General features: G+C 43.3%; 1 protein-coding gene across 2 annotated transcripts in view; it reads left to right on the top strand.

Annotated features, from left to right (window-relative positions):
- The window catches only part of SLITRK4 (SLIT and NTRK like family member 4), a 185,756-nt gene extending 174,560 nt beyond the window's left edge, over positions 1-11,196 (top strand). For both annotated transcript variants that reach the window (XM_039224607.1, XM_039224608.1), the window contains one exon: positions 3,153-11,196. In XM_039224607.1, coding sequence (XP_039080538.1) covers positions 3,203-5,719 — 2,517 coding nt within the window. In that variant the 5' untranslated portion in view covers positions 3,153-3,202 and the 3' untranslated portion in view covers positions 5,720-11,196. The remainder of the gene's footprint in view (positions 1-3,152) is intronic.
- Positions 11,197-18,297: the final 7,101 nt, after the last annotated feature.

Genomic DNA, 18,297 nt, shown 5'->3' with positions numbered 1-18,297 from the left:
ACACTGGGAATACGAGAGAAGCCGGTAGCTAACTCTAAAAGCCCTGCAAAGCCGGGCAAGTGCTGGCAACGCGACTTTGCAAGATGCCCAAATGTTGAGCTGATTTCTAGCTTGGTGAGAGCAGCATTTTGTGCCTGGCCAGCTGGGGGTGGGAGGTGGGGGGATGGGGAATGTGGGGGGTAAGGGGTAGGGGGTGCCTGGACCGCTGCTCCCGGCCACGGAGCCACCGGGTCACTCTGCCTGTGTGACAAGCGGGCCAGTGACGCCCCGGTGGCACACGGCCTCGTGGCTTGAGCAGGCGGTCTCTTCCCCCTCAGCCGCCGCACGCCCGGGTCTAGAGAGGCCGACGGAAACTCCGATCGCTGCCCCTTGTGGGACGCGAGCGCGCGGAGAAATGTGTGCGCAGCGGAGCTGAAGGCCCCCGCGACATCCCGAGCGGTCCCCGCCTCCGCTGCCCGACCCACGAGGCCGCTGCTGGGGCCCGGGACCCGGGAGGGGGCTGCGTGTCGGCTCCGGGCACCGGGATGCGGCAAAACATTGCGGTACGCGCCACCGCCGGCAGCCCCTCCGGCCGCGTCCCTGCCGGTCCGAGGTAGCGCACAGGGGGCGGCCGAGACCGCGTCTCTCCGCGGAGCCCCTCACCCCCGCCTCGGCGGGCGGGCGGAGGTTCCTCCTGCTGGCGCCAGGGGAGCCACCTCGGCCCACCCTCGGCAGGCGTCCGTCCACCGCAGGCCAGGTCCTGCCGCACGGGCGCGGGTGCGGAGCGCGGGTGGCTGCCGGCTCCGTGGGCAGGCTCGCTAGCTTTGTGCGGTCCCGGCCGGCCGTGGGAGCCGAGCGCCTTGCGGGACGCGGAGATCCGGAGACCGAGAGGTAGATGGGGACGCGGGCCGCTTTTGGCAGACGCGCCGCTCTCGGCAGCCTGAGAGATGGCTTTTGGTACCCAACTCATACTTTCTGGGGCTTTTTTTTTTTCTTATTTCCCTTTTTTCATCCCTGATTTTAAAATGTGCATGTTTTAGCGGTGCCTTGTGAACGTGAGGTTTCTTTCGCTTGCATTCAGCGCCCCTTCCTCTCTTTCTAGCTCTCTTTCCTTCTCTCTCCACGGTCTCTTGCCCTCTCGGTCCCTCTCCCTGGGCGATCGGCTCCCCTCTCCCTTGCTTGACACTCCAGCTGCCTGCGGCTTTCTGTTTCACGGGAGAGGCATTGGGGAACTTCCTGGCTCGTCCTTGCGCCTTTTTTTCCTCCCATGCCACTTAAAGTAGAAATTACAAGGAGGAGGGCAGCTCCTTATGCAATTTCAGATCTGCTGATGCTCCCTGTTCTTGTTTTCGTACTTAATTCAGGTTATTCGGATTTTGTTTTGTTTTGTTTTTAGTTCGGTTGATTTCTGGTTGGGGGGGGGGCTAGTAACAAGAAATGACTCAACTGAACCAGAATAGCTGTTGAAAACCACATCTATAGGAAGGCAAAACGATCATGTGAAATTTTGATTTTACAATGAAAGTTGGCTTGGATGATGTCATACTTAAGAATTTATGACTTCTTTTTGCACTGCCGGTGAAACTCTCACGATGAATGGGGAAAATGCGTGGCTATGTGACAAGTGAGGATGATCTGGGCAGTGCTGGCTGTATGCTGAACCAAACAAGTTAAAATGCAAATCTTTCTGGGTCGTGGCTAATGGATTGCTTACCTTGACACATGCTTGGTTTTACCACTCGCTCATTCCTCATGGGCAAAATAAACAAAGGAGTTTCTGTGTGACACTTCTTTGTATCATTCCCTCGTTGTGTGTTCCTGGGTAATTTATTTATTTAATTAATATTTGGTGGTAACCATATTGAAATTGCAGCCAGCTTCCCGTGCAAAATGGAAAAGACTCACATGGCTAAAATCGCATCAGTAAAATGCACAGTGCTTGTTTTTCCTTTAACTCTTTCCCATGAAACGTTGCATATACTTGTCTATGCATGCAGTATTTCAGGAATTGGCTACAACGGGTTAATTTGCTAAGCGTTAAACTCCACTAAGTGATTCGTGATTTGTTTATAGACAGAGAGACCTGGGTGGTGAGATTGGGAGGGGAGGTTTGGGAAGTGATGATTTGAGGACAGACACTGACTGTACTAAATGTATCCGGTACTGCAGATAAAACCACTCAGGGACTGTAGCCTGTGAACTCCTCTTCCTCAGCAGTGCTAGTCTGTGGTCAAAGTGAAGGAAGTAAACATCCGAGCCATGTAGCACCCGGACCTGGGTTCAAAGTGGCATGGAAAGGGGTAGAAGTGGGCCAGGTAGGCAGGAGAGCCCGTTCTTGGGGTGAGAAAGCTGTCTGGACGTCAGCTAGATAGTGCAGGAGTAAGCAGGCTTCTCTCCTGCCTTCAGGGACCCAGAGACAGTAAGTAGCCCTCCTCCTCCCCCCCCCCCCCACAGTTTGGGAGGTGACTGACAAAAGCCTAGAGACTGTGTATCTGCTTGAAATTAAAATGTAGTCATTTCCTACTCGGTTATTTTTTCTAGAACCTCACTGGGTCATGTGTGTTTTTAAGGCAGCCATGTACAACTGATTCATGGCAGAGTGCTTATCCGTGGGCTGAGCTGAGGCAGATCTCTTCCCAGGGCTCCTTCTGCCTTGATCTTTTGACTGTCCCCTCTGCAGCAACCCAATCCTGCTATGGCCATCCGCCAGTGAGCCCAGTGGAGCTCTAATATCTCCTGTGTTTGGCCTCTTATCTAGCTGGAGCCCACAGAGTAGACTTCTACAGATTGAAATGCCTTTGTGGTGGCCAACTACAAAAGGCACAGCTGATGGTCTGGGCTAGGTCATTAGAGTTGCGAAAGGCCTGTGCTCAGGGGCTGAATGTGATGGTGGGCGTAGAGAAAAGATTTTCAGATCGTTAAGGTTTAAGCACCATCAAGCCTTTTTTCCCTGTTGTCTGTGGTGTGTCCTGCACACGTAAAATGTGTATAAAGCTCCTGTACGGAAATGAAATGTATGGCCTTTCTGCTGACTATTGTTCATCTGAGTGAGAGTACTTGCAGAAAAATACAAAGCTGATAATTACAGCCCTGTGTTCACTGTGGTATGATGTAGATGCAAATAATCTTTCAAGTAATGATCATTGAAAAAATGTCTTCTTTTTATTTTGTAGATTATTTCTCTTTATTCAGAAGCATAAAGTTGTTTGCTGATTGCCAGAAGATGTTTCTTTGGCTCTTTCTGATTTTGTCAGCCCTGATTTCTTCGACAAATGCAGATTCTGACATATCGGTGGAAATTTGCAATGTGTGCTCCTGCGTGTCAGTCGAGAATGTGCTCTATGTCAACTGTGAGAAGGTTTCGGTCTACAGACCAAATCAGCTGAAACCGCCCTGGTCTAATTTTTATCACCTCAACTTCCAAAACAATTTTTTAAATATCCTCTATCCGAATACGTTCTTGAATTTTTCACATGCAGTATCCCTGCAGCTGGGAAATAACAAACTACAGAACATTGAGGGAGGAGCCTTTCTGGGGCTCAGTGCATTAAAGCAGTTGCACTTGAACAACAATGAATTAAAGATTCTCCGAGCTGACACTTTCCTTGGCATAGAGAACTTGGAGTATCTCCAGGCCGACTACAATTTAATCAAGTATATTGAACGAGGAGCCTTCAATAAACTCCACAAACTGAAAGTTCTCATTCTTAATGACAATCTGATTTCATTCCTTCCTGATAATATTTTCCGATTCGCATCTTTGACCCACCTGGATATACGAGGGAACAGAATCCAGAAGCTCCCCTATATCGGGGTTCTGGAACACATAGGTCGCGTCGTCGAACTGCAGCTGGAGGACAATCCTTGGAACTGTAGCTGTGACTTGTTGCCTTTAAAAGCTTGGCTGGAGAATATGCCATATAACATTTACATAGGAGAAGCTATCTGCGAAACGCCCAGTGACTTATATGGCAGGCTTTTAAAAGAGACCAACAAACAAGAGTTATGCCCCATGGGCACAGGCAGTGATTTTGATGTACGAATCCTGCCTCCGTCTCAGCTGGAGAATGGCTACACCACTCCCAATGGCCACACGACCCAAACGTCCTTACACAGATTAGTAACCAAACCGCCGAAAACGACAAACCCTTCCAAGATCTCTGGGATCGTGGCCGGCAAATCCCTGTCCAACCGCAATCTCAGTCAGATCGTGTCTTACCAAACAAGGGTGCCTCCTCTGACGCCTTGCCCAGCCCCTTGCTTCTGCAAAACACATCCCTCGGACTTGGGACTGAGTGTCAACTGCCAAGAGAAAAATATACAGTCCATGTCTGAACTGGTCCCGAAACCTTTAAATGCCAAGAAGTTGCACGTCAATGGCAATAGCATCAAAGATGTGGACATCTCAGACTTCGCCGAGTTTGAAGGACTGGATTTGCTCCATTTAGGCAGCAATCAGATTACAGTGATCAGGGGCGACGTATTCCACAATCTCACTAATTTACGCAGGCTGTATCTCAACGGCAATCAGATTGAAAGACTCTACCCCGAAATATTCTCGGGGCTTCATAACCTGCAGTATCTGTATTTGGAATACAATCTGATTAAGGAGATCTCAGCAGGCACCTTCGACTCCATGCCCAATTTGCAGTTACTGTATTTAAACAATAATCTCTTAAAGAGCCTGCCCGTGTACGTCTTTTCGGGAGCGCCCCTGGCTAGACTGAACCTGCGGAACAACAAGTTCATGTACTTGCCCGTCAGCGGGGTGCTGGATCAGCTGCAGTCTCTGACGCAGATTGACTTGGAGGGCAACCCTTGGGACTGCACTTGTGACTTGGTGGCATTAAAGCTGTGGCTGGAGAAGCTGAATGACGGGATTGTGGTGAAGGAACTAAAATGTGAGACACCCGTCCAGTTTGCCAACATTGAACTGAAGTCCCTCAAAAACGAAATCTTATGTCCCAAACTCTTAAACAAGCCATCTGCGCCATTCACGAGCCCCGCACCTGCCATGACGTTCACCACCCCGCTGGGTCCCATTCGAAGTCCTCCCGGTGGCCCTGTGCCTCTGTCTATTTTAATCTTAAGTATCTTGGTGGTCCTCATTTTAACGGTGTTTGTTGCTTTTTGCCTTCTTGTTTTTGTGCTGCGACGAAACAAGAAGCCCACGGTCAAGCACGAAGGCCTGGGGAATCCCGAGTGCGGCTCCATGCAGCTGCAGCTCAGGAAGCACGAGCACAAGACCAATACAAAAGACGGACTGAGCACAGAAGCTTTCATCCCGCAAACCATAGAACAGATGAGCAAGAGCCACACCTGTGGTTTGAAAGAGTCCGAAACCGGCTTCATGTTCTCAGACCCTCCGGGACAGAAAGTCATTATGAGGAACGTGGCCGACAAGGAGAAAGATTTATTACATGTGGACAGTAGGAAGAGACTGAGCACAATCGACGAGCTGGATGAATTATTCCCGAGCAGGGATTCCAATGTGTTTATTCAGAATTTTCTTGAAAACAAAAAGGAGTTCAACAGCATAGGTGTCAGCGGCTTTGAGATCCGCTATCCGGAAAAACAACAAGACAAAAAAAACAAGAAGTCGCTGATAGGCGGCAACCACAGTAAAATTGTTGTGGAGCAAAGGAAGAGCAGCGAGTATTTTGAACTGAAGGCAAAACTCCAGAGTTCCCCCGACTACCTACAGGTCCTTGAGGAGCAGACAGCTTTGAACAAGATCTAGGTCATGCAATCTCGCTTCATACAGAGGACATTTATTTAATGATGAAAGTGCCTTTTGTTGACTCCTAACTTCCAAATACTATATTATCAATAGGCATAGAGGCAGGCGTTTCCAAGGGTGTCTCATTAACTGTAGCCGCAAGAGAAGTGTCCGGTGGAAGAGAATTTCCTTAACAGATTTTACTACATAAAACCTATACTGTGGAGTCCGGTGGGGATACTGCAAACTCTATTGCCAAAGGGATGCTTTATATACATAAAACACTGAATTTAACCTCAAGAGGCAAATCTGTTTTGTACCCCAATGCAAAACCTTCGTCTCTTTGTGCTTTGTAAAGCCGACTCAAGAAAACTGGTACCAGTGTGTGTACCTCAGCTGGGTCCTTCATCTTGCATGTAGATTAAGTTGGTGGAACTGGAATAATCCTTTTGATTTGTGGCATTGTAACAACTCTGTGTAAAGATTATCTGAAAAGTAAAAAACAAAACAAAATGAAAAAAAGAACAAAAAAAACCAAAAAACAAAACAAAACAAACAAAAAAAAAAGCATGCAAAGAGAGAACATTCGATAGTATTTGTAAAATTGGTAAACTTTACAGCCTGCATCTTGAAACCGCTGGATTTATAATGTTAAATTGTGCAAATATTTCTTTAAAATATACCATGCATTACATAACTATAAAATAAATTTGAACACTTTAAGCATTACCTGTCTATACATAAAACCCAAAAGAAACAAATCAACGTGAGTTACATAGCGTTTGTGGTGATCTGAAGAAATACATGATGTTTATCAGAATTAAACAAGGCTCAAATTAAACTAACATTAGAGTTTGTTCTCAGTTATGTGAAATACCCACAATCCTTAAAGGTTGTCCAAAATTAGCAAAGTGCTTACCGTGTGAGCGCACCCAAAGCTATTTTTGTAACATAATTCATATTTATGAAGTACTTTGTATACTAAATAGGAAAATATGTACTCCTTAATATGTATTTAATATGCCTGACTTGTTTTCCTGATCACAGGGAATTTATCAATAAGTATAAATTTAGACAGAAAACAAATATACCAAACTGAAACCGAAGCTTACGTGTACAGAAATATTCTGGACATTGTGATCAGGTATCATTTAAAAACAAAACAAAAAACACAAAAACACAAAAACACACACACACAAAACAAAACAAAACAAAACAAACCAGTTCTGTGCTATTCTTGAGAATTTAGCATATTATCTGCAGATTTGTTACCAACTGTGCATTTTAAAATAGGTTCCTTAGTTTTATAGTATCGTGTCCGGGGCAGTTGTTAGTTGCCATCAGTTGTCTTGCTTTTCAGGATTCTACAAGCTTACTTCAAATAGTTTTCACTACAAATATTGACAAAATTAATGAGTAAGGTTAATAGTGATATCTCGTCCGCATCGGTATCCTGTCCTGTCATCGTTCGACTACTATCAGATAATCCAGTAGCGCAGTGAACATCACGGTAACGTCGGCTATCAGAGCCACACTGGAAAATGCTTTCTTTGGTCTCCGATGGGTTCACAGTCTGCAACTCCAAACGATATGCCACTGTGTTTGCTTGTGCAAACTTGTGTTAACTGGCTTGTTAACTTCGAAGTCAAAATTGGTCAAAGGAACGGAGGACTTGGTAATGGGAGACATCTGAAGATTTGTAGGAGCTCCCAATTAGCAAAGTGACATCCCGAAATGCATTACCTTCTTGGCCTGCCTGCATATGTATATCTTTTGTGCTCCATCTCTTATAATTACTGTGTTAATCAGTAAGATGACCAAGAAGGTAAACATAGACATTCTTCGTGAACTTCAAGTGGCAGATGTTTTGGTGCAGCTTCCAAAATGATACTATGGTTAAAGTTGTAACAGTAGTCCCTTTATTAAGTACTAATTTCAGGGCTTTATGTGTTTGTTCCAAGATAAAACAAACAACTTGGCATTCTTAGAGGGTGTGTGTGCGCGTGCGTGTGTGTGTATTTGAGTGTATATGCATACATATAGATAATTTGGAGATTTTTTTTAAATAGCAAAAAAAAAATTGTCTCCATATGTGTGTGCTGGTGCTCTTAAAACTTTAATGTGTAATTTTAATTTTCATGACAATGTCTGTGAAAACTTTATATGAATATTAAAAAAAAATACAAACAAAAACTTGCTTTCTGATCTTGAGAGAAAAGACGTGAAGATGTGTGCCCTGTAGCGTGTTCTCATCTACAGTTTCACAAGGACTTTTCATATGCCATTACCATGCTTGCAGGCATCCATGGATTAAAGGGCTCCTAATGTATACTGACAGAATAAAGATGCAAAGGCTTCAAAGAAAGTGTTTTAGTTTATCCTGTCAATAAAGTATGGATTGAGGAATCTCAAGTAGACACTTACGGGAGGAACCGGAAGCTCTATCCATGATCTGGGGATAATAGGTCATTGGGATGATGGCTTTTACTCAGTGTGGTGAGGCTTTGAAGATGTAGAAAGGTTTCTGCAGTTGTCAATGGCGAGAGGACCTGCCGCCATCTTAAAGCTTGCTGTAGCATATTGGCTATCTCATACTCTTCCGCTGAAAGGTATAAACGTTCCACTTTTTTTAAAGAGTAATTTAAATGTGTGTGGTTATTTGGAGGTTTTACTTGTAAGTGAATGACAGTAACAAATCCTTGGTTAAGGCTGATCTATTTTCCTTAACTGAAGTCATTGTGCCTACATTATACAGTGTATACTATTTTGCACCTGCCTCTCATTAGCTCTACTTGTACCTTTTATGATAATGTAGTTAGGCATAAGTTTTGAGTTGAGTACAAGAGCAGTTAAAATACTGTATCTACGTTTTTTTGGCTTCAACTATAACCTTGATGTTAGTTTAACCCCTTGAGGAGTGATATTTACATCAGTACAGCATCTTTAGTAGAATTTGATTCAGATCTAGAAAATCCAAGAAGTGCTTACTTCTAATGTGCTCTGACACACCATGGGCTTCTTGGCATCGTATCGTGTGCTCGGACTCTGTTAGACCAGTTGCAAAGATTAGAGCATATGAAATTAGTGGAGGGGTTGAGATAATATATTATGTCTGTGTAATATAAATCAAGTTTTAAATTATTTTTTTATGAAATCAATAAAGATGACTCAATTCTTGAAAAGTAAATCTTTGTGTAATTTTATGAGAAAGCAGCTATTAAAATACAGTGATTCAAGTCTATAAGGCAATTTATATTCTATATTTAGTTTTCCATTCTGAATAATAAACTGAATAAATATATTAATTAGAAGATCATTTAAGACCAGCTTTCTGTTGTTGCTTTTTAAAAACATTTCGTTTCTTTAAGCCATAAGGATGCATCAGTTACACAGGGCATGGCCTCATGAGTAACGTCAGCGGGTATTGCAGAAATAACAGAACACATCTAGAAATGTATGGCAGTAATATTAATCTATGATATCTTTTGCATGATTTGTACTTTGACATTGTATGAAATGAGCACAGTGAGTTTTTTTTTGTTGTTGTTGTTGTTGTCGCATCCAAAGAGCTGGGGAGAAAATATATTAAGAATGTATTTATAATCACTATTTTGAAATAAAGTAAAGAAAACACATTGTATTGTTTTTACCCTGATTTGATTATTAGTATTTTAGGTTAGTTTATACGATAAAAATCAAGCAATGCTATGAAAGCTGATGTAAATCACAGAAAGAAACTGTTTTAATGACTTTTGTTTGCTTTTAATAACATCAAGGTATTAGACAGAAGTTACTAAATGCCATTTTTATGAAAGTATTAATAAAATTGTTTGCTATAATGGTATTTCTGAAGCCACAGTTTGTGAAATATATTTATCTTTCCATTATCTTTCAGAAGAAATAAAGTAGGAAGCAAATTGATCTTTTCACCTAGATTTGAGGGTAAGGTACAGAGCTTTAGAAAACTGTTTGTATTAAACTTAATTGCTAAATCCTTTCCCCTGGCAGTCCATTCCCATTAATCAGTTGGAATCTGACATAACTGCAGATAAGCAAATAGTAATATTCAATCTTAACTATCTATTTAAATATGTTTAGAAAAACTTCCGAACCTCTATAATCCATGGCCAGCCTGGCAGGTTACAAGTTAGTTGCCCATGTATGGGGTGGATTGTGATTTTTATTTGGTTCTTTCAAAGATGATCGAAATCACCAATCCATCACTTTACCAGAGTTTTATGGTCGAGAAAAAAAATGAACTGAGTGCATTATGGTTAATTGGAGGCGAATCATGTCTAGCAAAGATTATAAACAGACCAATGAAGTGAACTGAAGGCACGTTTCCTTATGGGAAGAGACGCAGAGAGGGAAACTGAGAATATACATGAAGAGTGTTGTGGCCTTAAGTCTACACCGAGCTATGCTGAAGAAGTGAACAGCATGGATAGCACACACAAGTGCTTTTGGACTAAATGTTTTATGTGTCACAGGATATATATCCCGTGATTGTGTGACTTTTTAGTTCTTAGTGAGTTACTGAGCATAGGGCTTTGAGTCCCAGTCACTCAGTTATGTGGACAAGTGGTATCAGATGAAGGTTTGGCTTCATTTCCAGTGCTCATTCAATTAGTCACTATGGTCAGATGGGCCGAACTAAAATATCCTGTTTGTGGCTTCACTTACCAGGAATAACTGGCAACATATATCAAGTTCACCCGATAATTGCTAACCCTCAATTCTGGATATGCTGAGGCTCTGTCCTTTGTTAAATTAAAACCAACCGAGAGGTTAAATGAATTTTAATGCCTTATTTTGGACAAAACTGCCCTTAATCTAATTTTGAATTTTGTTTTGTCTTAGTTTCCACTGGTTGTCAAGATTGCACGTTAGAAGAGGAAATCAAGGAAGGCAAACTGTGCTGTCTACCTTATATGAAAGAGCCAAATACTGGCTATCGAGAATAAAAAGATTCAGGCTTTTCACTAAATCATAATAATTATCAGATCCATTGACAGGAAAGAATTAGTCAGCCCTCCACCTTAGTATGCTTTTGTAGACACTGGCTAAATAGAAATTCTAGTGGTCTCAATAATATATCAGAAGTGAGAAATCACTTGTTTAAAAGCTCATGAATAAGGTCCTCAGAGAAATTATATGACTGTGTCACAAAAAAATACAACATATCGCTTTCAAATTAGCTGTAGGAAGGAAATAGTCATCGTCTAAAGTTTCTGAACAGTGCATTTCTCTTGGTTGGCAAATACTAGATCGTGTCCTAGGCTGATGGTTAACAGCCCAAGGAAGCCATGTTGTGCAGTGGACAATGCTCATGGAAGCCTTTGAAAATCATAGTAAGCTCAGTTCTCCCGACTAAGAATTGCAATGTATATTTCCATTATTGTTTCATGTAAACTGAACCATTGTGGTAAAACTCTGGAGTTGCTATTCAGTTATTTTAATGCTGTTTTCACTAATAAAAGTCTTTTCTTAATAGGTCATATTTGTAGCCATTTAGTGTGTTTATTAGTGCGAAGTTGGCAAAGCTCAACATCAAGAAGAAATGCAAATAATTTGGTTTTTAGCTGATGCAGTTGTTTTGTTAGTTTATACAATAGGCCAGGTCTGCAAAACAAAACAAAACAATAGGCCAGGTCTACTTCCCTCCCTCACCACCACCACTCCCCCCCCACCAACACACACAGGAATCACACACAGGAATACATACATACATACAAATAGTGAATTATGCCCTCAGGGAATTACTTAGTTGATATAAACAGATAAAAGGTCTTTGCCTTGACCACCTAGATTTACCACATCCAAGCAGGTATTGCGGCCCAAATTATAAATTGTCTTGCTTTTCTCTTCACTTTAAATGGAAACCTGACCACTGTGTTCATGTATAGTAGACAGTTTGCCCAGTTATCTCCCAGGACTTCCTGGGATTTCAGTAATGTCCACTGTCTTGAGATTTGGTTTTGATTTTCCTTGTTAACTTTATCCTCATTATCATCCTTTCATCTGTAAGCATGAAATTCCCAGGTAGCCAACGAAGGAACAAATCAATGTTGCCACTAATATTATTACCCACAAATATTATTCAGAGAACCATGTAGAGACATCTAGATCCAAAATAAAGAACCCCGGGTAAGGATTTGATTACAAACATGGGAGTTAAAAAAAAAAAAAAAAAAGAATAGGATACAAATTACTGACCAAAGAGCTCTGTGCCTGGGTTAAGATCAGGGAAGATAAGGGCAAAGAAGTATTCAGAGAAAAACAAAACAATCAAACAAAAAAACAATGTCTGCTTATCAGCACTCAGGATCCGATTACTTAACAAGAATCACCACCACAATATATGTGAAACCTTAGGCTTCTTTCTCCTTATTCTCTGTCACTGCTTTGTTTCTTGTGAATATATATGAAATCTGGGACGTTTTGGGACATATCAACACACTGGGAATTCATATGTTTTCAGGGAATTCACTGGTCAACCATAACCAGTACTTGACCCTCTCAGTTCCCATGGACTTGTTTCCTGGGATAACTAACGTCACGGGCTGACTGATGTCAGGGCCTCCTGGCAGAGCTCTAGCTGGAGAAAACAATAAGCAGTATCTGTGTTTAATAAGAAGAAGGGGAACACGCACGGTACATATAATGAATTTTGACAGGAAGCAAAATACATTGATACAAACATTTGGGTTCCTAAAGCTGCTAAGCCGTTCAGTTTGTTTTCAGCAATTGGATTTCAATACTAATTACCAAGTGCATATTTCAAAAGCTATTTCCTGCGAGAACCCCCCGGGAAGCCATGTCTCTGCCATGGGTCTCCTTGTTCCATAGCAGGATGTATCACATTTGCCAAGTCCTCCCTGCTGGAAATTCTTCTCTTCTGCTGCTATGAACAGCCAACATCATCTATGGCACAGCCTAGCTCAGGGAAATATTGTTCTCACTGCTGTTTGGTCGTTTAGTGGCAGTGCACAAAATAATCTAGGAGCCTATGTCCAAGCGTATATTTGCCATTGTAGGATTACCACATCCAGGGAGCATTTCAATTGAATATATTTGCCACGTTGCTCTCCTTGTTTTTCTTTACCAGTCGTCTCCCAGCCCACAACAGCTACTAGCTGTTTGATGCCTAGCTCCCCTTCAAAGTGGAATATAATTCCATCCTGGAAACTCAACAGTTATTTATAGAAAGAATCATCACACTTCTATCTGCTCATTTCCTTCTATAACTTCCAGAAATATAGAAAATTTAGTACAGTAAGTGATGGATTTAAAAGGAAGTCCTGCTGACACAAAAATAATTATAAGGAGATGGAGTGAGTTATCTGGGGGGAGGGGGCAGCGAGGAAAGCCAACTTTAGGAAGAATATTTCTTGCGTTTTGGATCGCCTTGCATTGGCGTCGGAGCACCGTGTTTTAACTCCTGAGCTGGACTCAGAGAAATCAGCTTGCACTCTGGAGTCCCCGCAATAACTAAAGAAGTTTATTATTGCTGACATGTGGGCAGGTTTGCCATGTGTTGCCATAAACATGGCTGTTATTTTCTCCTGCACTCTCTATTTCAGAAAATAGTCATTTGCTCAGATTTGGCACAGCTGCTGAAATGCTGCTGTATCAATTCTCACCGCGGAAATTCACAAAGCATTTTTTTTTTCTATATGTAACTAAGCAGGTACACAGAAATGTGTACTGGAAACCGGATAAAACCATCGGGATTAAGAAGAGAAGTAGTCTGTCCTCAGGAAAAGGGGGCTCGTAAGAGAACCAAAATGCAGGTGTTTTATTAAAATTACATCGAGGTAGATTACCTTCCTTGGAACCTGTCGGCTTTTTGGGTAGGTTTCAATATGTGCGTTATAAGGAAAGTAGGACTCCATTCCTAAACAACATTTCCATTCTCTGCACAGTCATCTTGGTCGCTTAGATGGGGTTGCAATGTAGGATGTGTGAGCACTCAGTTATTTAATCTCAAATGCGTATCTGATTTCAGCTGCTCATTTGAATATAAATGTACTGGAGAAGGCCAGTTTCTAACATTGTGTTCTTCCTATAGAATGAGCCGGGCTTTATTCATCCTACAGGTTATCAGAAGGGGGTTAAAGCAAAAGCCTGTTGGTAAATAGTCATCTCCAATGTTCAAAAACCATCACAGGAAGACGGGAGTATACCTACTCCTTGAATTTGTACATCAGATCATTTCATCCCAATTCCTTTTTCTTTTGGAAGAGCAACTAGGGCTGGAGAGGGAAGGTGACTTGCCCAAGGTCAAATAACATACAAAGACCAATCTGGTCTACAGTCTGATTCTCCTGACTCACAGGCTAATGCTATTTCCATTATGCTGTTCTATTTGGAAGTTCTAAAGAAGAGAATGAGGATCTGTGGGTGAGGTTCAGGGAGATGTTCCAATGTAGCATAAGGATATTTTCCAGAAGGTTTTACAGCAGCCCATAACTGGAATGAGCTAGATTTCAAAATACAAAGTTCTTTATCCGTACAAGCGTCCAAAGTGAGAACGGTTTTGACAAGCAGGATGGAAGCTATTCAGGAAAATGCATTTGAACGCAAGCTTGGACCGCATGATCTTGGAGCAAAGATACTTCTTCTCTGGTTTCTATAATAAAGGTCGTTTGTCAAGCGAGTCAAAACCATCAACTATGTATTTTGTCCCCAACATTCACATTCTTGATCTATCATAGCTTAATTGTTAATAGATGATATCTCCTGGCTATTAGAGTTACAAATCAATAGTCCCAAATACCAGTTAGGGATGAAGCATCATCTTAGAAGACACATAAGCGTCCCTCTAATTTTTAGTGTTTGCATTTTGTGTCAGCACTCCAAAAAGAATAGTTCCTGCTATTTCGTCTTTTTCACAAAGGGAAGAACAACCCCTTTGTACATGACACTGACAGTGGCACTGTCGTAACAACCTCGCGCCAGCAATGATAACATGCGCTTATATTTATGACTTCAGTCCTACATTCCCACTTTGAGGCTCTTTCTTGAGCCTGGCAAGTGCAACACAAAGGTTAATTTATTGTTACATCCTCTTCTCTGATCAGAGGTGGGTCTGTTTTTTTATTCTCTACCCTCAATTACATAGAATTGAAAATTATTCGGAAGCATTTTAATTCAGGTTATAGCTCAACAGACTATATTAAGAATAGCAACCACAAATTACCTGAAAATATTCTCAGAAACACTTATTTAAATTTCATGCCATAGAGACAAAGATTTCTTTAAAAAATAAGAAATCTAAGAGGGGCTCCTGGGTGGCTCAGGTCAGGTGAAGCGTCTGAGTCTTGATTTCGGCTCAGGTCATGATCTCACAGCTCGTGAGTTCTGTGCTGACGGTGGGGAGCCTGCTTGGGATAGTCTCTCTCTCTCTCTCTCTCTCTGTGTCCATCCCCTGCTTGCTCACTCTCTCTCAAGAATAAATAAGTAAACATTAAAAAAAAGAAAGTAAGGAGAAAGAAAGAAACTTTCAAACGTCAAGGGTTTTGGTTGGTTGTTGGGTGCTGTTAGTTTTTAAAGATTTCGAATACATCCAAGATCACTCTGAAATGCAATTCAGATTTGGTACCATTAACCAGGGCCCCCTGAAAAGTGGCCACTGTACACTTGCTGACCCCTTTAATCACAAAGAGTATTCCTTCAGGTACAGTTTAGCAATCCATTCAAAGTTAGCAGTTTTACACTTTGAAATCCTACTTCCCTTCTAAATGGTCACAGTGCTAAATGTATAAATAACCTCTTCCTAATTAATGTTTAAGAAGAAAAGAATAGAATAAAAATATTTAGTTTGATTTGCTGCTGCCATGTTACGATGGCTATTAGAGCAAAGCACATTGACCCTCTGGCCTCCCCTCTCTTCCCCTACGTGTGCTCACCAAAGCCACCACCTCACCCTGCCTGTGACAGCAGCCAAGTGCTCCAAGAGAAACGTCCCCACCCCCAGTAAAATTCTGATTCTGTTTAATGCTTTTCTTTCCACCTGATTCACATTCAAATACCAACTCCACCACATTGCAGCTAATTCACATGTATATTAGTACGTTAATACCCTTGTAAGAGAAGATACTGAGGAGCAGAGGAGGAGACTATGTTACTTGAACAAACCGTGGCATTTCAGGCCTGTGACAAATAGTGGACGGAGACCTCCCTTTGCATCAGTCAGATGTGTAGCTCAGATCGACTGGAACTGGCAGACTGAGTTAAACCTACTCTCCAAAGACCCATGGATGTCCTGTAAGTGGCTTTCATTCACTCAAGCTTATTCGTACCAAAGTGGGGAGGAAAGGGAATCAGTTAGTTCAGGCTGTCCTGTAGAAAGGACATTTAAATTAAAGACTTAAAGGGTGAGTTCAAATTGGTCGTTGAAGATTGGGGTTGGGGCAGAGCCTTTAAAATGGAGGGAGTGGGGGAAAAAATGGAGGGAGTGGGGAAAAAAATGGAGGGAGTGGGTCACCCGGGTGCCTCAATCGCTTGAGTGTCTGGCTTTGGCTCAGGTCATGATTTCACACTTTGGGTCTGAGCCCCACATGGGGCTGACTGCTGTCAGCCTGTGAGTGCAGACCCCCCCCCCTCCCCCTCCCAGGCTGGATCCTCTGTCTGCCTCTTTCCACCCCTCCCCCACCTACACTCTCCCAAAAATAAATAAATACTTAAAAGTGAGGGAGCAACGTGGGCTAAGACCCCAAAGTGGGGATTAGCTCATTATATGGTGCTGCTGAGGTAGGCAGAGACCCAACCAGGGCTAGGCGGACCCATTGTGCAGAGGGCCGGATAGCAAATACGTGAGGCTTTGAAGGCGGGGCTGACCGGCGGTCATCGCTCTAAGTGGTCAACCCTGCCGCTGCAGCATGGAGGCAGCCGTAGGCAATAAGGATTCTGACCATCAGGTGCTTTGGAAGGGAGATGGAGGTTCGTAAAGCAGTGAGGTGATATGACTAGGTTTACTTAGGACAGGCTGCTGGCTGTTTGATTGAGGCGGAGCTGGAGACAGTGAGGACCAGAGTGTAAGTGCGTAGAGCAGTCAGGGAGCTCTGCCAGTCGTGCTGACAAAAAAAAAAAAAAAGAGGAAGACGATCTAAGCTGTTAAGGATGAAGGACTTCTATGGATGTGGGCTGTTATTTTGAACGTAGTCTCTGCGCGCCTCGCCAGTACACGGATATGTGAGTCAAGGGCGACAGGGAAGGCGAGGAGGAGTCTCAGAGTCCTCTGCCATGAGCAGCTGGGTTGAGGAAGATGCCATTCACTGAGGTGTGGACTCGAGGGGACTCTGAAGTGACTGGAAGCCCTCCAGTTGCCAGGGAGGCGGGTACCTTGGGGAATAGGAGGTCCAAAATGCAGCTTAGGCCAGAGACATCATCGACCAGTGTTATCACTTACACTGAAGGTCGCGGAAGGGTGTCAGAGAATGAAAAAACGATCCGTCCCCCAGCCAAAAATAATCATAATAAAGAAAAGAAAAAATAAGGCCCAGCAATGGTCGCAGTAGTTTCAAGCTTTGGTTTTCAGTATTATTCGTGCATCAACTGTATCCAAATCACCTGAGGTTCTTGTTAAAGTTCAGGCTCTCAGACCCTTTCTGAACCAGAATATCTGTGGGCAGGGCCTAAGAATGTGCATTTTACGCTTTCCAGGCTATTCTTATCTATATTCAAATGTGAGACTCTCTGCTATTGCAGTAGCTTGGAAGAGAAAGCACCTGCAAAGAGAGAGAGAGAGAGAGAGAGAGAAATTGGAACCAGGCAGCTAGAGGAAAAACCAGGGGGCTGTGGGGTCCCGGGAGCACAGAGAAGAGCAGTTCACGAAGGATGGGGTGACCGACCGTGCCCAGCGCTGCTGAGAGAAATCGGTGCTATCTCACCAGGCTTCTCTGGTGCCAGTCCCACTTGGACTGCATCCAAGGCAGATGTCAGCACAGCTGTGGGACTCCATGCCCTACCAGAACACAGAATCCACAGATGGATATACTCTGAGACATGAGACAGGAATGAGGACCAGGATACCGGACGAAGTGGTAGCAAAAGATCAGTGCAAGGAAGACTTCGGGATCCCAGGGGGGAAGGTATAGAAACATCAAGGCCAGCAGCAAGGTCATACCCAGGGTAGGAAGTCAAAGTGAGTACCTAGAGTCAGCACCAGAGGGCCTCAGGGCTGGGCTGTCATGGGAGGTCACCAAACGCCAGCATTTCGGAGAGGCTTTATGCCCAGTGGTGCCGCCCACCGGGGATTAGAAACAAACAGAGATCTTGGCGCTTCAGCTGTTTGCTGTGGGCTTTGAACTGGAGCAAATTCTGCCCGGAACACTCCACTCCCACCAGGGCAACATTTCCTCAATAGAGTGTGTTCTTTAAATTCAAGTAGGGGCCCCTGGGTGGCTCAGTGGGTTAAGTGTCTGACTTCGGCTCAGGTCATGATCTCACGGTCCATGGGTTCCAGCGCTGCGTCGGGCAAGAGGGGGAGGGAGACAGAGATCCGATGTGACAATGACTAATAAGAACACCACATCCTCCATCCCGTAATATAAAGACGAAATGCTATACGAACAGGTGTTCAGCAATCGGGGGTA

Source organism: Hyaena hyaena, unplaced genomic scaffold (genome assembly GCF_003009895.1).
Source record: "Hyaena hyaena isolate Hyena2069 unplaced genomic scaffold, ASM300989v1 scaffold_1701, whole genome shotgun sequence".
Classification (NCBI taxonomy): Eukaryota; Metazoa; Chordata; class Mammalia; order Carnivora; family Hyaenidae; genus Hyaena; species Hyaena hyaena.
This window is presented reverse-complemented; position numbering and strand designations above follow the sequence as displayed.